This window comes from Aptenodytes patagonicus, chromosome 16 (genome assembly GCF_965638725.1).
Source record: "Aptenodytes patagonicus chromosome 16, bAptPat1.pri.cur, whole genome shotgun sequence".
NCBI classification, from domain to species: domain Eukaryota; kingdom Metazoa; phylum Chordata; class Aves; order Sphenisciformes; family Spheniscidae; genus Aptenodytes; species Aptenodytes patagonicus.
This window is the reverse complement of record NC_134964.1, coordinates 6640207-6661258: the sequence shown is the minus strand read 5'-3', so window position 1 is coordinate 6661258 and position 21052 is coordinate 6640207. Positions and strand designations below refer to the sequence as shown.

General features: G+C 64.4%; 2 protein-coding genes and 1 long non-coding RNA gene across 4 annotated transcripts; all 3 read right to left on the bottom strand.

Annotated features, from left to right (window-relative positions):
- Positions 1-610: 610 nt before the first annotated feature.
- TTYH2 (tweety family member 2) lies at positions 611-9724 on the bottom strand. 2 transcript variants are annotated; one of them, XM_076354201.1, is made up of 14 exons: positions 9596-9724; positions 8686-8858; positions 7170-7281; positions 6515-6735; positions 6328-6423; positions 6162-6234; positions 5978-6047; positions 5756-5811; positions 5577-5669; positions 5397-5489; positions 5156-5298; positions 4818-5003; positions 4600-4678; positions 611-2607 (listed from the first exon to the last, which is right to left on the bottom strand). In XM_076354201.1, the coding sequence occupies exons 1-14, from the start codon at positions 9722-9724 to the stop codon at positions 2527-2529; spliced, it is 1605 nt and encodes a 534-aa protein (XP_076210316.1). In that variant the 3' UTR covers positions 611-2526. The 2 variants fall into 2 exon arrangements, with proteins under 2 accessions (XP_076210316.1, XP_076210317.1); XM_076354202.1 differs by lacking the exon at positions 9596-9724 and having other exon boundaries at positions 5156-5326; positions 8686-8789.
- Positions 9725-11205: 1481 nt separating this feature from the next.
- RPL38 (ribosomal protein L38) lies at positions 11206-13978 on the bottom strand. The gene is made up of 5 exons (XM_076354200.1): positions 13921-13978; positions 13679-13712; positions 13244-13304; positions 11775-11897; positions 11206-11288 (listed from the first exon to the last, which is right to left on the bottom strand). The coding sequence occupies exons 2-5, from the start codon at positions 13679-13681 to the stop codon at positions 11263-11265; spliced, it is 213 nt and encodes a 70-aa protein (XP_076210315.1). The 5' UTR covers positions 13682-13712; positions 13921-13978; the 3' UTR covers positions 11206-11262.
- A 1652-nt stretch (positions 13979-15630) lies between these two features.
- On the bottom strand, positions 15631-17505 carry LOC143167873 (uncharacterized). Its single transcript, XR_012996614.1, has 2 exons — positions 17389-17505; positions 15631-16208 (listed from the first exon to the last, which is right to left on the bottom strand). It is a non-coding gene; the product is annotated as an uncharacterized LOC143167873 (long non-coding RNA).
- Positions 17506-21052: the final 3547 nt, after the last annotated feature.

Below are 21052 nucleotides of genomic sequence, written 5' to 3'. Positions count from 1 at the left end.
CGGGGGCCACAGGACTCGGCTATTGCTGCAGAGCCCCAGAGGCCTGGGTCCCCCCGGGTCCGGTCGTCGTCCGTCCCCCCCGGCAGCCCAGGGGCTGGCACCAGGAGATGGCACTGCTCCCCACACACCCGCGTTCGCTCCGACGTGAGAACAGCTGGGAAAGGAGCAGGAGATGCAGCTCTCGACACCCTTCCCAGGGCACAGCGCACCCAGGGGCCCTGCGGTCGCCTTCCAGCCCCAGCAGCAGCCGGCTCTCCCTTCCGCACCAAGGACATGCTTCCACGCACGCTGCACCCCCAAAGCCTGTGTGTCTCGCCCCCATCCCTGCTCCCCAGCACTGACACACCCGAAACCGCTCCAGCCGCCCCCCACCACTGCCACAGCCAAAACCAGACCAAGCTGCAGCCACGGGATTTAAGCCCAATTAAAAACCGCTTTGACTGCAAAGAAATGCTGGGACCAGCGCTTGCAGCGAAGCCTTTGTACCGGCCACAAAGAGTCCCAGCCCAGCAGAGCCGGCACACCGGGATGGGCAGAGCAACCTGAGCAGGAGTGGCAGGGAAAGCGGCGGCGGATGCAGGGCAGCCCAGAGAAACCTGCAAGGAGGAGATAAGTTTAGTACAAGTGTTTATTGTCTTTTCCCCAAAGGGCACATACAAATCAGGCCGGACTCCAGCTCCTAGACGGAGTCCTAATGAGGTTAGTTCACATGCGTTTAAAAACAGCTCTTCTACCAGTACCATTACATCGAAACATTAAAAGCCAAAAATAAAAAAAAAAAAAAATCCCCTGGAAGTTTCCAATGGCAAGTAATGCTAGTCACACGTAACAGGGACAGACAGCGTTAGGGGACCAAAGGGTATGTACAAGTTATCTTTAAAAGACACAGTGAGTCACTGCTATCAAGTAAGACCCCCTGACTTGCCCGAGCGGGACAGCCTGGCCACCCTGGGGGTCTGCCCGGCTGCAGCACTGTTAGCCAAAGCAGGGAGGAAGGGATGGATAACCACCACCACCAGCAGCACAGGAGGCGGCTGCTAATTGCAATCACACAGGGAAAGCCTTTGCCCTCCCGCAACGTGGGTACAGCCTTCGCAGTGAGGAAGAGCCCTGGAGCAAACCCAGCCCCGGCTAAGCCACTGCCATGGGGCAGAACATGGTTACGAGAGCTGAACTCGCCCTGGGTGGGGGGGAGAGGGACCAGAAGGGTGAGTGGGCAGGAAAACGCCCATCACTCTGTCCGCACCCTTTGGGCTGGGAGATCTGGGTCCGTCCCCAGTCAACGGGACGGAGCAGGGGCTCTCCCTGCCCATGGTGAGCAAGGGGCTGCTGTGGGGAAGGGGCATTTCCTTGCATCCTCCCGAGGTTCCCGGGGCAGCCCGTGCCGAAACAGGCAGCCACAAAAGATCCGGTTCAGCTCATGCTGGTTCCCAATGGCTCCTTGGCCCCCAGAGCTGCATCCTCGCTTAGCCTGAAGCCCTGGCAATGCCAGGCAAGCCAGGCACGGTGGCAGGAACATGCCCTCCCCTCCCTGGGACCGCATCCTGCCCCAGAGACACCTCAGTAGTCCCTAACCCTTTCCCAGGGGATTCGTGGTTACCCCAGGGCTGTCCTGCAGAAGGAGGGGAGCCTGCCCCAGCCCACACTGCTGGCCTGCCTGCCGTGGGGAGCCGAATCGCCAAAAAGAGCCTACAAACCAGCCAAAAACCTGCTACCAACATGCACGGCAGTAAAACCACGCTGGGACGGAGGCAGCGAGTTGAACCGCGCCTCTGCCCCGCAGAGAACTCACAAAACCCAGAAGCAAAGCAAAGGAAAACCAGCAAGGCCAAAACATCCCTAAATTCTACAGCCTCCGAACCTGGGGTGGCTCCGGCTGGAGGGGGGGTGGTATCGAAGGGGGCATGGGGAACCGGCTCTGCCCGTGCGGAGCAGGAGCGCAGCAGAGGGGAGCAGCCGGTGTCACCGTTGGGGGGTGGCAAAGCCGCTGCGGGGGCCGGGAAGGGGCTGGGATCACTAGTGGTTGGTACTGCATTGCTACGGGAGTGAAGGAGCCGCTGCCCCGGACCCCTCCCTGAAGGGCTGGTGCTGGGGGCAGCCCGTGGTCCCAGGCTTTGCGCTCCAGGCAGAGGGAGCTGGAGAAGGCTCCCCTCCGTGGTGTAAAACATCCCCGAGCTGGTGCAGATGGGAAGGGAAAGGAGAAGCCAATGCAGGGGCGTGAAGCGTCTCTGGTCTTGCCGGCACACCGGGAGCCCGGCCACGGTGCTGCCCCGCTGCCGGATGGCGTTCGGCCCCAGAGTCGCTGTCAGCCGTAAGGCAGGAAGACTTGAGACCAAGCAGAAGCTGCCGAGGAGGAGAGGAGGGTGCACAGAGCACGTGGGGGGCGCGGGGCTCCCTACCACCGGGGCTCGTCCTCTGGCTGCCGCCATCGGGCTTCCCACCGCGTCTTTTCCAGGTGTCTTTGGTTTCCGTTACAGAAACGCCGGTGGCATTTTCTCCTCCCGTGAGCTGCTCGGGGCGAGCGCGTTAGGCTGGGAACTCGGTGCTGTGGTGCCTGATGTGCTCATCGGTGACGGACAGGTAGGTGGCTCGCATGCTCGGGGAGTACTGCGGGGAGAGGACACGAGGGTCAGCACACCCCCAACCCACGGCGCGCCCCGCCAAGCCCCCGCCAGCCACGTCCAACCCAACTCCTGCACCGCCACGTGCTGCTGAGCCGCCAGAGAAAGCCCGAGGATGGAGAGGGAAGATCGCTTCCCATTTGTATTAATCCCCAATTAATCTGCCAGGCTGCCATGGGTAAGGGGGCCAGACCCTGGTCACAGCCTCTTTGAGGGCTGGAAGAGAAGAGACCCCCCCCAGCCAGGACGCTTCAAGTGCCTCAGGCTCTGCTTTGCCCCTTCCTGCACTGCCAGGATGTTGGCCAGGTTCGTCCTCCACCTTCCCGACTCCAGCCTGGCAGCAAATTCAGCCCCAGTCACTAAGTCTGGATGCATCCGATGCCGAGGGGCTCACACTGGGATGCCAGCCACGGGCTTGAGCTCCCCTCCCTGCGCCGGCACGGGGACGGTGGTACCGCAGGCACTGGCTTGGGCTGGCACGGCGGTGGAGCGGGATGGGGTTTAGCTCTGACACATGGGAGCGCCCAGGCTCGGGGCCGGGTCTCTGCAGCAGCTGAGCTGGGTTTTGCCCCCTGGTCTTCCCTGTCCACACACAAACCTCACCCTGGGTGTGCCGGGGCTCACTGGGTGCCTGCACCGGCAACTGCTGCAGGCTGAACCCCCTGGGGCTCCCCAGTCAGAGCAAGGTCCCACCGCTGCACCGGGAAGAGGGTAGTGGCAAGCCCAGGGCAGAGGCCAAAACCTCCAGCCCCCCACACCCCGCCAACGCTGCAGAATTAAATTTTTTCAGCATTTTGCAGGAGGGAGGGACACCCCAGCCAGGCATTAAGGAAGATTATTCCGAGTTTGTTATTTTGGACTGTGAAAGTCCTTCCTCAGGGATCTGAATCCTGGTTAAATTAGACCATTCAGGGTGGGGAGAAGTGCTCAAATTAATTCCACACCCCCCCCCCCCCTCCCCCAAGAGAAGAGGCTCGCCAGCTGCCAGGTCTGCACAATCGGATTCCAGCCTCCCACGCTGGCGCAGCTCCACGCTTTCACCTGACGGCAAAAATCTTCCCTGGAAGAGGCGAGCACGGTGTCCCTGCCACGGCAGCATGCCCGGAGCCACGTCCCCGGCCCCACCGCGATGCCACCGCCGTGCCCATGAGGGGCGAGCCGGAGAGGGCATTACTGCTTCGGATGGAGGCATCGAAGCAGATTAAACGCTGTCAGAAAAGGAGGGGGAAAAACTGCGCCGAGAAGGGGGTGGAGATAGGGACTATTTCCACTCCCAACACGCGGGAGCTGTAAATCCTCTTGTACCTGGGCTGGGGACAAAACGTGGCCCCGTCCCTCCCGAGCCCTCCGCACTCTTCCCGAAAGCAAACCAGCCCCACGGGAAAGGGGATGGAGGGAGGCACCGAGGAGGGGAAGGAGGATGGGAACCCAGCTGCTGCCCCAAGACGAGGAGGGAGAAGGAAGCGGCTGAACTTACTCTTGATGGGCAACTTAGCTCCAAAATAATTGATGCAAAAAACAAAACAAAACAAAAAAGCAGGCGTTAACAGACAGGGTGGGTTTAAACAAACAGCGGGGAAATGTAAACATGCATGGGTGACTGCGGAAAGCGTCCTCTGAAAGTCAGAATAAATAAGAAATAAAGCAGACAGAGAAGAGCAGCTGAAGGGAAGACTATTTTGGTCTCCTCCGAGCATGTGGTTGGTGACCTCTCCCCGCAGCCTCCGCGGGCCAGCCGGGAACTGGGTTAGCGAGACGGGCAGGAGGGATGCGCTCGCAGGTAGGGCATGTCCTCTGCAAGGGCAGGAGGAGGGGGCCAAGCTCACCCGTCCCTGTCTCCACCCCGGCAGACCCCATCGGTGCCCTGGGTGAGCGGCTTTCCAGCAAAGCAGAGGGGCTCCTCGCCACCCGGCTAACCCCCCCCGCCCCGGCCCACGGGGCGTCACAAGAAGGACTTGGCCTCGGCCGTCCACTGTACCGTGGGAGGAGGAGAGCCTCTGCCGATCAGGGGGACGTTCTCGTAGCGCGGGTTTCCACCAAAGAGCACGGCTTGGTTCCTGGAGGGGAAGAGCCCGTCAGAGTGGGGGGCACACAGCAAGACCCCCACCATTGTCCCATGGCCCCGACGTGGGGCGACGCTCCATCCCCGAGGTGGGGGGACCCAAGGGTCAGCGCCTCCGAGGAAGGGGGTCTCACATGTACTCGGAGACGGGGGCGTTGGAGATGGTCTGTGCCGGGGGGTGCAGGCTGCTCTGGCTGCCCAGGCTGCTGCTGTAGCTGCAGAAGCTGCGGAGCTGCCCCCGGGCCGGGTTGTGGGTGGCGATGCGACGCGCCTGCGGGTTGAAGGGGTCTTCCTCGTCCATGTCGTCGTAGTCCCGGTCCCTGCGGGGACAAGGCGCCGGCGCTCACCCCCCCGGCCCCGAAGGCAGTTCCCCCCCCCCGCCCCCATGCCCAGCTCATGCCACACACACAGCCCCGTGCCCCCCCGGTGAAGGCAGGGCGGCTGCGTGGGCAGGGGCCGCGGGCAGACCCACCGGCCAGCAAAGTGCTTCCAGGCACGCGGCGTGGCGCAGATGATGGTGGAGAAGGAGGCGGCCACCAGCAGGGAGAAGAGGACCAGGTAGAGCAAACCCTCCACCCCGTCGTAGCAGATGCCGATAAGGGCGTCCAGGTAGTCCTGCAGTGGGAGACGGGATGGGGCAGGGCTGGCGGCGGTGGGGGGGGGGGGTGTGTGACCCTGGGAGCTGCACACCCCTGTCTTGGCCCCCCTCTCACCTTGTGCAGCCCCCGGCAGTCCAGCATGGCCGTGAGCTGGTGCAGGCTGGTCTCTGAGGAGTTGAGGAGCTGCTGGACCCCCAGCAGGTCTTTCTGCGGGAGAAGGGAGGGTCAGGGCAGTGCTGGGCAGGACGGGGAGCAGAGGGGGGGCACAGGGCCCCGGCTCCCCCCACCCCGTACCTCGGCTGTGGGGAAGAGGGGCAGCGCAAACTGTATCAGGCCTTGGATCTGGATCTGCATGGTGGTGAGCGAGCGCTGGAAGACGGTGAGAGCCTGCAAGGGAGGAGCGGTCACGGAGCTGCCCCGGGGCCACCCCCATGTCCCAGGCAGCACAAAGCAGGGTGCCGGCTCCCCCGTACCTGCTGGAAGGGATTGCTCAGGCTCTGGTCGCAGTACAGGTAATAGTGAACCACCTCTGGAAAGCAATCGGGAGACATCGGTGTGAGCACCCCAGGGGGCAGAGAGCAGCGTGGGGAGGGGGGCACAGCACAGCAGCGGAGAGCACTGGACCCCCAGGTAGGTTTTGGGGGAGCACTGGGGTCCTGCCCTGAGCACATCTCCATCCTGCGGCCAGCTCTCACCTGTGCTGATGTCGCTCTCCGTCTGGTTCATGATGAACTTGTCCGGGGCCACACAGAAGTCGCTGGTGCCCTGCGGGGATGAGAGGGACATCGTCGGGGCTGGGAAGGACGGGACGGGTGCCCGCAGCCCTCGGCTCTGCCCCGGCACAGCAGGTACCACCCCTCCCCTCCTGGCCCCACTCACCACCGCCGCCGCCGTGTCCACGGCCATGGAGGCCCAGCTGAGGATGAGCGTCAGCAGCCCGCAGCACAGCATCCTGCGGGGAGAGGGGTGAGCACGCCGTGGGGTCTGGCTCTGTCCTCCCCCCCGGCGGCTCCGGCACCACTGAGCCCGGCCACGGGGTACTCACGTGGTGAGGAGGCAGCGGGAGCGCTTGGCCAGCCCCAGGCAGGCCAGGAGGCAGACGGTGAGGACGAGGATGAAGAAGAGGAGATAAGCCAACCACCTGGGTGCAGAGGAAGGCTCCGTCACGCACGCCCACCTCCCCAGCCCCGCTGGGAGATGCTCCGGCAGCCCAGCGCCGTGGCCCCGCTCACCGGTAGTACTCGACGTAGGCGATGTTGCCGGCCAGCGCGGTGAGGTCAGTGCTGGTGCCCCTCCAGACAGGCAGCCCCGAGAGCTGCAGGACGATGCTGCCGGCCAACTGCTGCATGAACTTGAGGGTCTGCAGGTAGTCCCCCCGTGCGGCCAGGAGCTCGTTCAGCCGTGCCAGGTGCTGCTCCAGGCCCACCCGCATCTGCAGCGTGGTGCCCGCCACCTGGGGACAGCAGGATGGTCAGCCACGCCAGGACGGCGCCAGCAGCTTCCCCACCGTCAGCCCCGCACCCGGCAGAGCCATTCGCCCCGTCCGCGGGATACCGACCCTCCGGGAGAGCAGCCCCGCATCGACCCCCTGAGCTTGAGCCAGATCCGTCCCCTGGGATGGCCCCGCCGTGGCCCCCCCTTGCCCCTTCCCGGCCACAAAGGCCCCATTCTCTGGGGTGACGTCACCCTCCCATGCTCGGCGCGGCGTGGCCGCCCCGGGGGCTCGGCTGGAGCAGGCAGGGCTTGGCCAGCAGCGCAGGACGCCTGGGTCCCTCCAGCTGGATGCCTCCCTCCAAATGCTTTAACCAAACCCAGGATGGAGGATCAATGCGACCCTGGGGGACATGGAGGGGGTCGGATGGGGGGGACCCTGCCCCGCGGCCCTACCAGCGAGTCGATGCCGGTCAGGGTGTGGTTGGCGTGGTCCAGGGCGTAGAGCAGCTGGTACACCCCGTCGTTGGTCTCGCTGTTCCCATAGAAGCCGATGCCAACGGCCGCACTGTGGGCAGAGAGGGGACCCCCAATTAGAGGGGAGGGAAACGCTCACCCCAACATGGGTGCCTTGCCTTGGGGGCAGGGAGGATGTGGGGACACCAGCTGGACAGGGGACACTCTCCAGAGATTCCCGGTTTTGGGGGACCCCCCACTCCCGGCAGGGCAGAGCCAAAGCAGATGGGACAGGGACAGCACCGTGATGGGGACCTGCTCCTTGCCGGTGCCCACGGGGCCTGGGGACACCCAAGCCCAGAGCTGCTCCATGCGCCGGACACGGTGGGTTTGAAGCTCCTCCTGCCAAACCCCGAGAGACTGAGGGCGGAGGAGCCAGGCAAAGCAGATTAGGGGAATCCACTGGAAGCGATGCCGCTCCCGATTAAACCTGCTCCTGGGCTCACTCCCAGGAGGGGAGGCGGGTGGCAGGCTGGGGGCCGTGCCGTGGCCGCTCCAGGCCCCGTGGCGAGCTCACCGCGGCCGCTTCAGTGCTCCCCGGCACCTGGTGCGCCAGCGGGCAAAACCAGGCTGGAGGTCAGAGCCGGCTCCGAGGAGGGATGTGCTCCTGCCCTGGCCAGGCACATGCCCGCACGTGGCCGGTGCACGCGGTGCTCCCTCCCTCCCTCCCCACGGCAGACGCCGATAAAACCGACAGACACCAGCCCATTCGCCATGGTTAGGCCGTTTAACGGCAAACAGGCTCGGCGTGGCTGTTGGGGGGGTTTCAAAGTCCCTGGGCAGCTGCAGAATGATCCCCTGCCGCCTGCCGGCGGGCGCCCCAAGGCTGGAGGAGTGGGAGGACTCAGGGGGGTTCTGGGGGGAGCACGCCAAGCTCATTAGTGCCATTTCCCTGCTCCGTACAACGCTCGCAGGCAGCCATCTCGCTCCGCCCAGGCAAAACCAGCCCCTTTGTCTGGCGAGCGGGTTGTGGCTGGGCAGCGAAAGGGTCCTGTGTCCCATCCCGTCCCCTCCTAGGCCAGGCCTGCCGGGGGGCACACGGGCCGGCTGGCAGGGTGTCCTCCCAGCCACGGGCTGCCAAAAAATGAGACGGGCTTGGAAAGCCATCAGAGCACTGCCGGGCGAAGCAGCGTCCCCTCGCCTAATTGCTCTGGTCACAATTAAGGCCGGGCGCGTGTGGGACCTGCCAGCTGGGTCACGCTGCCGCCCGCCATCTGCTCTGGGCTGGGATTAGCGACCCGGCCCCGCTCCCGCCCGGGATTAGCCAGGAAGGCGGCATGGCCGTGGTGGGGACGGGGACAGGGCTGGCCCGCGGCCATTCCCCAGCAGCTGCGTGGAAGGAGGCAGGGATGGACCATATTTAATCGCACAGATCTAATGAAAGCGACTCATGGCCAGAGCATAGAGCCCCCTCGGTGACGGGAGGACAGCACTGGGTCCCCGTCCCTGTCCTCACCAGCAGATGAGCCCGGCGGTGACAGCCATCCAGGTGACGCAGCAGGAGTGGGGCCGCTTGGTTTCGGGCTCCTGGTCCCTCTTGCAGCAGCACAGGCAGATAAGGTAGACGGTGAGGAAGAGGAGGTTGAGGCCGAGGCAGACGGCGGCCACCAAGCCCAGGAAAAGCAGCGACTGGGAAGGAGAGAGGGGACAGTCAGCACCCGTGCCCGTGGCCATCATGTGCCGCAGAGCGCCCGGCGGTGGGCAGGATGCGGCCACGTCCAGCGCCCCACGGGACGGTCACACGGGGAAAGAGGAAGCGTCCCCGTCCCCATCCCCACATGGGGCCGTCAAGCTGCAGGTCACGGAGGCCGGGGTGCAGCAGCCCCTTCGAGGAGTGGTGGGGCACCGGCGCTGCCCCCCCCCCCCCCCCGCCGCCTCATTTAGGGGTCACGGTGGTCCGTGCCCTGGGATGCCAGGGGGCTGCAGCGGGTGCCAGGAGCCAGTTGCACGGCACCGCCGAGGGCCCAGCAGCACCAAAGCAAGGGACGACCCCCCCGCTTTGCACCCCCAGGGAGGGGGGAAGCGGTGGGTCCGGGCGGGGGGGGGGGGGGGGGGTCCGCAGAGCCGGCGCTGCTCCGCGGCAGCGGGAGACCGGGAGTGCCGGTGCCGGCTGGCCCGGCGGGGGGGCCCCGCGCCCCCGCTGCCTGCCCGGGGAAGAAGGGCGCTTTGTGCGGCCGTGAGATCAGAGCCGGCGCCGGGCGCCGCCGGATGAAAGGGGCCATCGCGCCGCGGGCAAGGGCGGGGGGAGCCCCGCCGGCAAGCGGATCCCCTGCCCGGGGAGGGCTCCGTCCCCCCAAGGGGCGCGGGGGTCCCGCGCGGGGAAGGGAGCCGGGGGCCGGGCGGAACGGGACTCCCGGGGTCGGTACCTGCTGGTAGTCGGGGTCCCGCGGTCGGAAGGCGGCGGGCACGGGCTGGAGGCGCAGGCCGCGGTGCGGCAGCCCGTGCAGCCAGGCCACCCACCAGGGCGCCAGGTAGTCGGCGCGGGCGGGCGGCATGGCGGGGCCGGCGGGGCCGGCGGGGCCGGGGCCGGGCTGGGGCCGCCGATGGCGGGGGGCGCCGCGCCGCCACGCCGCGGGGCTCTACCCGCCCCGCCCCGCCCCGGCCCCGCCCCCGGCCCCGCCCCGCCCCCGGGATCGGGGACCGAGTCCCGGGTGCTCCGCACCCCATCACAGCTCAGTGCTCCCCCTATAGGGGCACCGCACCCCGCCACCTCCCCGCTATAGGGGCACTGCTCCCATCCCCTCCCCGCTATAGGGGCACCGGTCCCCATCATTGCCCTGCTATAAGACAACTGCACCCCACCCTCTCCCTGCTATAGGGAGGAACCACACCCCATCCCCTCCCTGCTATAGGGGCACTGCTCCTCCGTCACCTCCCTGCTATAGGGGCACCGGTCCCCATCATTGCCCTGCTATAAGGGAACTGCACCCCACCCCCTCCCTGCTATAGGGGCACCACACCCTGTCACCTCCCTCCTATAGGGGCACCACACCCCGTCACCTCTCTGCTATAGGGGGGAACCACACCCCATCCCCTCCCTGCTATAGAGGCACTGCACCCCATCACCTCCCTGCTATAGGGGCACTGCTCCCATCCCCTCCCCGCTATAGGGGCACCGGTCCCCATCATTGCCCTGCTATAAGGGAACTGCACCCCATCCCCTCCCTGCTACAGGGGGGAACCACACCCCATCCCCTCCCTGCTACAGTGGGGAACCACACCCCATCCCCTCCCTGCTATAGGGGCACTGCTCCCCTGTTACCTCCCTCCTATAGGGCCACCACACCTGCTACAGGGCCATGCACCGTAGGGCAGTGACACCGCCACAGGGGACACACCGGCGCAGAGACCCGGGGCGCCGGTCGAGACACGGCGCAGCTCCCAGTCGAGGCGGGGGTGTCCCCGGGCCGTTCTCCCCGGGGGTTCCCGGTGCGCCTGCGGGTGCTCTGGCAGCGCCCAGCGGCCCAGCGCAGGCCTGAGGGGTGGGACGGCCCAGACGTCCTCAGACACCGAGGGGCCATCAGGGCTTCGCTCCTCCCCGCGTGTCCAGTCCCTCAGCCACGTCCCCCTCCCCGGCCCGCTGTGGGCAACACCTTGCCCTGGCCCCCCCCCCCCACCCAGCACAGTGGGAGCCTCATCCCAGCGCACACCAGTCCCACCCGGGCAACGGGAGATCTTCCAGCTCAGCCCCTCTCACCCAGCCGGGAGCAGACCTTGCCCCCCCTCAAGCCCAGTGCTGACACAGCTGGGGACCTTCACCCAGGGCTGGGCCCCGAGGAAGGAGACCACCAGCAGCTCTGGCCGGGGCACAGACCAAAACTGGCTCCTGAACCCCCAGCGTGGTGAGCTGAGACCCCAGGGGAGCCGCTCTGGGCTGGTCCCGGCTGAGCCTGGCAGGAGCCAACCCCTGGGAGCAGCGGGAACACCGACGGTTTCGGCCCGGTGCCGTTGGGAAAAGACAAGCGTGACACGGGGGAACAGTTCAGGTTTTTATTTATCGTAACAAAGGTGGAGAGACCTACGTGCGAACGGCTCATTTCAGCTCCTTCACCGCCAAACCTGGGGAGGAGAAAGAGACGACTTCACTGTTGGAAAGGCTCTGCTCATTGCCCTGCCCACCCGGCCGGGGGACCGGCGTCTCCTCCAGGAGAGGGGCAGCCGGGGCTCATCACTGGGCCTGTGAGGGGCTGGGGCAGCTCTCCCCACCTGCTTGGGGGGGGGCACAACCACGGAAGGGGTGCTCAGGGCCCTCCGGCTCCCCGTGAATGCCGACGCCGGGGAATGAGAGGGGCAACAGCAGCATTTACCCGGGCAAGGGACCGACTGCGGCATCGGCTCCGGGCACAGGGACAGCAAAACCGAGTCAGTGACCCAGAACGGGGGGGGAACAACGTGCTGGGAGAAGGCTGCTGGACAGCGGGAGCTCCACAGGGGCCCCTCCACGGGGAGGGGGCTCTCGCTGCCCACCTCAATTCAGCCTGCCTTCTGCCCCCGGCCCAGCCGTGCCCCGGCACGGGACCTTTCCCTTCAGACACCACGGGATACCTGGGGGCAGGGACTGCTTCAGCTTCTCAGCCTTCTCCTTGTCCGTGATGACCAGGGTGTACAGGTACCGGCTGCAGCGCACCTTGAACTTCACATTGTCCTTGTTCTTCTTGATCTTGACCGCTGCAGGATTAAGGAACAGGTCAGCGGGACGGCAGCGACCCCACCCCGGCTCCTCCCCTCTCACCCGAGCCGGGAGGACGATTACGGCCCTGCCAGCCCCACCGGCACTCAAGAAAATCCAGACCAAGTAGTTTTCCTACACCGTTGTCGCTACAGCTGCTGCTCCAGCCAGAGGGTTCAGCCCGCCGTCTCGCAGAGACGCCGCGCAGGTTTCTCGAAGCCAACAGCTTTATTTTGGAGGCCATTTTGCTTCGCGGCAAGCAGTTTCCGACAAGCAGCGTGAAAAATTTATTGCACCACAAATTTTCAACGGAGCGAGACAGTTGACACCGGGCTTGTTATTTACCCGTGTCATCTTCTGCGACCGGAATTGCTGCACTCGAGCTCGCCACGCTGCTTCCGAACCCCGCAGCCAGCGCTCCCAGTCTCCTTTACGTCCCCCTAAGGCCACTTTATCTCAGCAGCTTGCTCAGAGCCGTGGTCAGTTCCTCCCCTTCCCCGCCGCAGAGCCCTTGCGGCTCAGCGTTACAAGAGCTGCTGCAAAATCCGGAGCAAGCTGAAAGGCACGGAAATGCTTTGTAAGGGGCTGTCACCAGCTACAATAGCGTGTCGGCACTGAACTATCCCTCCTCGCCCACACCAGTGAGTTAACAAAACGTTTCCAGAACGAAAGTGCCTCTTCCCCATGACAGCTGGATCCAAATAAGCAAGAGAAGAGGGAAAACTCTTCAGGCGTCGTTAAATACTGAGACAAGGCATTTCTGGTGTTTCAATTATAACGGTCTTTGTATTTGCAACAAAAGAAAACTCAAGTTTGAGTATGATTCACTTGTCATTCTGATGGAACTCCCCAGCGTCTGACATCTTGTAGCTTTTCGAAGACTACAGCAAGTCAGAGACGGGGCGATATCTGCAAATAGTTTCCAGCGAGCTGCAGCTGGGGCTTGGCCAAAACACTCGGGGGTGAGCGCAGCGGAAGGAGTGCGGCTGAGCGGGTGTCGGGGCACCAGCCCCTGGAGAAGCCCCGTCCTGGACCCGAGCCCCCCGACAGCAGACCCCACCCACAGGGTCCATCACAGCGTCCCTCTGCCCAGCGTGGCTTTGCTCGCCGGCAGCCACCCCAGCCAAGGCTCAGCAAAAGCCGCTTCAAACGTCACCCACACTGTCCCCAGGCAGAGCCTCGGCGCCGTGTGCCCCTCAGCGTTTCCTAAACCAAGGAGAGCTCCTCAGCCTCCTCGGGGACACGCGGCCCCGCAGCCCTGCTCCGGCAGGGAAGAACAGCTCCTGCGCCGGAGCGTCCCGCCTCGCTCCTGCCCCGAGTCACGCCCAGCAGCCCTGGCACTCACACTTCGCGTCCTTCCTCCTGGCTGTCAGCAGAAAGTCTTTAATCTCCTCAATCTTGCGAGGCTGAAAAGCGAAACAGAGGCTCAGCGTGCAGGGAACAGCCGGCAGCTCGCTCCCCAGCTCGCGCGCTGGCTTCTGTGAGCCCCTGCTCCCACAGCCAAGACCCCCCCCACCCCCCCCGCCGCTGCCCCAGGGCGCGGGGCATCTCTCTTCCCTGCAGCCAGCTCGGGGAGAGCCTCCCCTCCGACAGCGGGACCGCGCGGGGCGCTGACAGCCCCCCCCACCCTGCCCCCTGCCCGGGGCCAGGCAAACCAGGGACACCCCCCCCCACCCCGCCAGGACAGCCCCCAACCCCAGGGGGCAAGGCGAGGCACGACGCTAGGCCTGTGCGCCCCCCCCGCCCGCCCTCCCCGGCCCCCCAAGCGCCCCCTCCTCACCATGGTTCCGGGGCCGGGCTCAGAGCGCTCCAACCTGCGGCAGAAACATCCCAAGATGGCGTCAGCCCAGTCCCGCCGCCCGACAACGGCCTCTCCGCGCTCGCCCGGCGCCCACCGCCCGCCATCGGGCCGCCCCGCGTCCCCTCTGCTCCCCCGACCCGCCTCGGGGCCGCCCGACCCCGCACGGCCGCGGATGGCGGCGGATCCCGCAGGGTCCCCACCCCCCGCCGCCCCGTACTCACGGCGACAGCCTCTGCACAGAGAAGAGGAAGTGAGGGCGCACTTCCGCATCCGGGCCTTAACCCCGCCCCCGCGAGCGCCGCTACGGTTCGGGCGGCGGGACAAAAAGGGCGGGGTCGCGATGGCGGGCGCGGCTCCTGCGATGAGTTGGCGGGGTCTCAGTCCCCGCTGCGTGGGTAACGGAGGGTACGCGGGGAGCACCGGGCACTCCCGGCCTCCCCGGTCCCTCCGGTCCCTCCGTGCACCGCCGCGAAGGAGGAGCATGGCAGCCTGGGCGGGCTGTTTGCAGCCTCCCGAGCCCCGGCATCTCTCGGGGGGGGCCGTGGCGCAGGGCTGGGAGCCAGGGTCCCCCGAGAGATGCCGGGGCTCGGCGGCTCGGGTAGGGCTGTAATGGAGCAGCTTTGCCACAAGAGAGAGCTTCAGCCACGCTCAAAACCCCAAAACCATCCCAAACCCCTGCAAGAATCCTTGGGGGCGGGTGGCGGGGGCGAGGGACCCCGTCCCGACCCTGTCCCTGCAACTCCTCGGTCCCTCCCGCCCTGTCCCCATCCTGCTGGGCCCCACGCGGGGCGGGACCGGCATTTTGGGATGCTGGGGTGCTCAGCAGCCCTGGTTTGTGGGTGCTTCAGTGCTTGGCTGGGGTCAGCGGGGACAGCGGGGTCATCCAGCGCAATGGGGACGGTGGGGACGGTGGGGCGGGAGGCTGCATGCCCTCCCCTTGGCCACAGTTTCCAGCTCTGCCCCAAAACCTCATGCTGGAGGTGCTTTTCGGGGGTCACCCACCCCGCGCCGGCTCCAGGGACGTGACACCGTGTGCCCTGTGCTGGCCACGAGCGCCGCAGCCCCTCGGTCCGTGCCAGGGACCCCCCATCCATGCAGGGGCCCCCCAGTTGGGCAATCACCCAGAGGGGCCGGACCCCCTGGGTGAGGAGGGGCTTGGGGGCAGCGGGGCGGCTGGTCCGGGTCTGGCGTTCCCGGGGCGACTGGTCCGGGTCTGGTGTTCCCGGGGCGGAGAGAGGGAATTGATGGAGCTGGTGGCTCCCACGCGGCTGGTGTGGCACCCTGACCCGGCACCCCGACCCGGCACCCTGCTCCGGCGCGGGCACCGCCTGATGGATGGTTCAAATTAAAAGGGAATAAACCATCGGGGAAGACAAACGCCCGATGTGGCTGCGGGGATGGAAGCGAGAATTGGGGGAAATTCAAGCACGTAAATCGCACGTTCCCCTGCCCACGAGGAGGGTCCCTGCCTCGGCCGGCGCTGTCCCGAGGGGTCCCTGGCATGGCACGGCCAAGGACTCCGGCTCGTCCCCGCTCCCCGTTCCTGCCCAGCCACCTGCGGGGTGCCAGGAGAGGCTTCTCAACCTCGGTCCCTGGGTCCATCCCTCCCATCGGGTGGGTGCAGAAGGACTTTTTCCATGGGGAGAGAGCCGGGGGGAGCGGAGCAGCCCCTGCAAGCAGCCCTGCGGGGCTGGGGACGGGGCTGGGGGGAGCGCGGGTGCCCCAGCTGCCCTGCGGCAGGACGGGCTCCGATGGGGTCACTGGTGTCCATGAACACGTGGCCCCCGTGGCCCCCCGATGAGCGTGTGCGAGCTCACGGGAGCGTGGGGAGTGTTGTGGCGGGGGGGGGCTGCCGGAGCAGGGTAATCACCGCCGCACGCTATGGGGAAATGGCTCTAACTCACTAAAAAGTAGGATTTTTGTTCCAGGCCTATTAAACAACAATGTTTAATGGAGGGTGAGGAGTTACGGCCCCGCAGAGGCTCCTTCGCTCCGCAGCTGGAGGACGAGCTCCCATTCCTCGTCACCCGTGGCCCCGTCCATGGACATCCCCATCCATCGTACCGGGCACACCCACAGCCACGGGGGCTGTGGTTTTGGGGGGGGGTGTGGCAGGGCACGTGTATTACAGCTGCCTCGCAAAGCAAACTCTTCCCCGGGACCGTGCCCCGATGCTGTGGGTCCACCCTCCACGGCCCCGCGTGGGGTGAACCCCCGTGGGCACCCGCTCCAGGGTGGCCCGAGCTGGCGCTGGGTGCCAAAGCTGCCAAAGATTAATTACCCGCTGGTTTCTGATCTTGCAGCCATGGTGGTTTTGGAGATGGATAATTAATTACCTTCTGCTTTTAATTACTGCTGGCGGAGGGATGCTGTTGGCAGCGCCCGTGTGCCCACGAGGGGACCGGAGGGTCGTGGGGCCGTATCTCGTGTTGGCAGCGTGGATACGTCCCGGCTCGTCCCGGAGACTCAAAACCCCCGGGACGCGAGTCCGTCATCGCCGGCAGCTCCCCTGAATGATGGGATTAAGTTAGAAGGAAGAAGAAGGAGGAGGAAGAAAAGTAGCGGTAGGTGACACTGGGGAAGGGACAGCGCCCCATCCCCATCACCCTGCACCCATCACCCTGCATCCCACGGCACTCCCACCCGGTGGCAGTCCCACCAGTTGCTCCCAGTATCACACTAGGACAAGTTACTGGGAGGAGGTGGGAGCTGTGGGGCTCTCACCGAGGGGAGGCTTGTTGGGTGGGATGATCCCCCACCCTCCACCAAATGAGTTTTTTAATTGTTTGATTTACTTATCTCATCTCTGATCGGCTGATCTACTCTGCTGCCTTTTAATTGCTTCAAAAGTTGAGCAGTTTTTCATGTTTTAAGGAGTGCTGAATTGTATAATTAAAACACTAACAGTGTAAATCAACAGTGCAGAAGAAAGACAGCAGAGAATTAAGCAAGCTTCTTGGCATAATAATAAAACCAAACCGGCATGAAAAGTGCCCATTACAGCACCGACGCTGAATACTAATGCTCGGCCGAGGGGAGCGAGGCACCGTCCGGCCCCGGCGAGGGGCTGCGAGCGCCGGCATGCTGCAGCGGCCTCCAAAATCACCTGGTTTTGGCCCAAAGCGCAGCGTGGCTTCACCGCCGGAGCCCGAGATGGGGGACGCGTGGGTGAGGCGGTGGCCGTCCCCCCTGTCCCATGGCCCCTGCGCCCCCCGAGCAGCATCGCTCCCGCTCCTGCCTGGGAACGGATTCACTTTTACTTTATTAATATTATTAAAGAGCCGGGTGGGTGTATAAATCAACAAAAATAATTCATGAGAGTCATTAGCTCCTCAAAGACGGGATCTTTTTACGACCGGCTTTAAATTAAAATAAGGAAAAAAAAAACACCCCACCACATTCTGAAACTGCGGCTTTTAAAACACATCAAATACATTTCCTCCCTGCCTCCCACCGGCCCGGCTCCTCTGCCTAATGAAATTCAATTAGCATCCTTAATTCACCCGCTGGCTACCAGTTTTATATTAAAAAATCTTCCTGGTTCTGCTTGGGAAGCGCCGTGCCAGGATCGCAGTTGTGTTTAACCCCGCGGCTCGGGGGCACCGCGCGCCCCCCCCCCCCCCGCAGCGCGGGGTTTGGTGAACAGCTTGATGAGGAGCCTTCCTCCTCCTCATCATCCTCCTCCTCACCTTCCTCCTCATCCTTCTCCTCCTCCTCCTCCGCCAGCAGCTCCGGGAGGCTCCGGCGAGGTGGATGTCGATGGAGCCACGTGGAGGAAACCCGGGATGCCGGATCTGGCCCCCGGCACCTTGCCGACATCCAACGCACCCCATCTCCCCCCTCCCCAAACGCACCCCTTGCCGGGACCCGCGGGTGCTGCCCGCCGAACCTTGTGGGGCGATGTCCCCCAGCGCCCTTGGGGACAGCGGGGACCTGGCCGGCGCGGGGCGCGTGGGTGGCAACCCCCCGGCAGCTCACACGGGAGTTTATTTGCAGCAGCGGGTTTAAGCGGCGCGTTGGCAGCCGGCGAGATGTTTGTGTCACCCGGCGATTAGATGCTATCGCCTTATCGGCGGCAGCAGCACCGGGGGCTGCGGGGAGGGGGGGTAACAACAAGAAATAAAAAGAAAAAAAGAAGGAAAAGCCGATGCGATTTTTCTCTCTCCTCCTCTCAAAGGTCTGATTCAAAGCTAAACAGCTGCCGAAGATAATCTGCTGCGGGCTCCATCCCTCAGCGCCGCTCGCCTTGACCTCGGGGGCCTCCGGCTGGTGGCGACAGCCCGAGTCCTGCTCTCTCCTTGGGAGCCGGCCAGCTCGCTTTGTGCGCTCGGCCGAGAGCCGAGCGAGCCAGAAGGGCTGGGTGCGGAAGGGTAGTCCGTCAAAGCTGTGTTTACACACACAAGGGCAGCCGTGTTTTTATTATGCATAATTACACTGTCCTTAATGGAGTTGCAAACCATTTTTCCTGGTGGAGGGAGGGAGGGAGCGGCCGTGCGGGAAGGGGAACTGCAGCTCGTCTGCGCATCAGGGCGAGCTCCGAGCTACCGAGCTCCGAGATACCAGACCGGTCCCGACCGCGCCGGTGCTTGCTTCAGCCCCGGGACAGCAAGCAGGGGTGTCTCCGCAGCAGCGTTTGGTGCCCACCGCCCGGACCCCGGGGCTTGACTCTGCACCCTTGGCTCCAGCGCATGCTGCTGGAACCTGAGCACCTCTTCTTCTCCCCATCCCCGGCACGCACTGGTGACCAGGGAGCACCCTGCCCACCCAAAGTGAGGGTGGCTTCCTTCTCCTCTTGCTCTTCCCAGGGACACGACCGTCCCCTGCTCGTGGACACCACATGACACCCCCAGATGTTTGCTCCTATCTTCCTGCAGCAGCGCTGCCGATGCCCCCCGTGCCCAGCGAGGATGCACGGGAGAGCCAGCCCTGGACAGCCAGCAGGGAAAACCCACGGTTTCTGGGTCTTACGGGTGGTTAGAGCGTGGGAGGCACTGCTTGTCCTTGGGGAGGCGATGCGCTAGCTGCACGCCAGGAGACGTGCAGATGTGTCCACAGGGGTGCGTGGTCCCACCTCGGGCACCCCGAGGAGCTGCCTGCAGGAGCCCTGCTTCGTGGCTGCACCCCAATGGCTGCTGAGCCCCAGGGCAGTCCAAGATGCGCGCACCCAAGAGGTGCAAGGCTGAGATGAGCGTGGCTGAGACGTGCAAGCTCGAGACATGCATGCCTGAGAGGTGCATGGCTGAGATGTGCATGGCTGAGATGCGCACGGCTGAGATGTGCACGGCTGAGACGTGCAAGCTCAAGACATGCACGGCTGAGACGTGCACGGCTGAGACATGCAAGCTCAAGACATGCATGGCTGAGACGTGCACGGCTGAGACGTGCACGGCTGAGACATACAAGCTCGAGATGTGCACGGCTGAGATGAGTGCGGCTGAGATGAGCGTGGCTGAGACGCGCAAGATGGAGCCATGCATGCAGCTCGAGTGCTGCATGCCCGAGCGGTACATGCCCGAGACATGCCTGCCCGAGCCGTGCACACCGGTGCCTGACACGTGTGCTCCAGGCGTGCACACCAAGCAGCGTGTCCCCCAGCCGCGTGGCCTCCGGTGCCCCTGCGCAGCCCGGCTCCGCGGCGCCAGTCCCGGCGTGGAGGCACCGCACCGGCGCAGGCGTCCGCCACCCAGCCCTTGTTTTGTTCTCCCGAATCTCGAGTCCTTCTTTACCATGCAAACGCGTTTGTGCAGGAAGGCAATGCGCAGCGGAGGTGGGGAGCTGGCAGAGTTAATAGGAGACATGAAAGGACACGTTCGCCGGGAGATTCCCTTATTCAGGGAACAAACCGCAGCAGAAATTGATTTTTTCCCCCTGTTTACTTGAGTTTCTCCCCCCTGGTGCAGAGAAGAAAGGCCTTGCATCGTGATTACCTGCTCCGGAGTGCGAGTGCAATTTGCTGGATGTGTTTATTATTAACAGGGACAGAAAACCCTTCCCAATCACTCAGTATTTTCTTTCTTTTTTTCCCCTTCACCCTCGTTCTTTCTTCCTTTTTCGGTTTTTAAAGCGAAGGGCCCTGGCAGCACGCTGCCAAGAGCCGATCAATTCACTCCTAATGGCAGCTCCCATGCCCTCGCATTCATCAACCGGGCTCTTAAAGAGCATCCGAGGCTTCATGGACGACTTAGGGGGAAAAAAAAAAGCCCATTTGGAGGCGAGATCATATTTTCTCCATCTCTTCCCCTTTTGTTCTTTATCTGCGGAGGACAAAGGCAGGCGCAGGCTCGAGGTGGGGAACAGGCAGTGGAGGCAGATGAAATCCGAAGAAACAAAAGAGCCTGTTTTCATGGAAATGCCCTGAAAAGGGGGGAGCAAATTTGGGGAGGGGGGACACACAGGACTGGGGAAAAAGCCGGAGAGGGGGGGTTGTGTTCAGCGGCAGCATCGTGGTGTGGCTGGAGCAGGGAGAAGGAGAATAAACGCGGCTGGAAGTTTTCCCGCAGGCATCAGGAGCTGTTTGAAGCTCTTGAATATATATTTTTTTTTTTAATTAGGGCTGGGCTGGGCCGAATCCTGCCCGGGCGGAGCATCTGCTCGGGAGCCGGGATCGGCATCTGGCCGTGGAGCAGCTCCTGCTTTGCCGCTGTCAGCCGTTTCGGGGGGCTGGGAGAGGCCAGAGCCGGGGAGGTTTAACGGGTTGTGGCGTTACAGCAGAAAAGCCATTTAATACCTGGGTCCCCCATGGCCGGCTGTGCTCAGCATCCCACTCCAGGAGGCAGGGGAGCAAAAACTGAGGGGATAAAAAAAAAATCCGAGCGATGCAAAGCAGAGGGCACTGGGGTCCCCGTCCGCAGCCCACACTGCCCCTCCCACCAGCGCTGTGTCTGGCCACCCGTGTCACGAATCGCTCCGGCCTCAGCGGGGCTGTGGGAGCACGTGGCCATGAGGGGCAGAGCCCCAGGGACCAGGGGTCTGTGGAGTGAGGTCCTCTGGGGGGGGACGGGGTGGGGGGTGAGGATGCTTTTCTGCCCAGGGTGGGCTTTGGCTGGGGTGGTGGTGCAGAGAGCGGTCCCCGTGCAAGGTCACGGGAAAGTGGCACGATGCGGGGAGAGCGGGCGATACCGGGGCGAGGGACCGGCTCTCCTGCCTTTAAGTAATATTAATAAAGTGAATCCGTTCCCAGCAGGCTGGCCACTTAGGCAGGGCGAGATAGCGGCGGGGGGGGAGGCGCAGCCCCCCCCTTTCCCGTCTCACGCTCCTGAAGTTCAGGCGTTTGCCACGTGGATAAATGGCCTGAGCCCCGGCGGGCGTGAGCGCGGTGGCTCGGCCACGCCATCGGACCCACTGCTGCCGGCG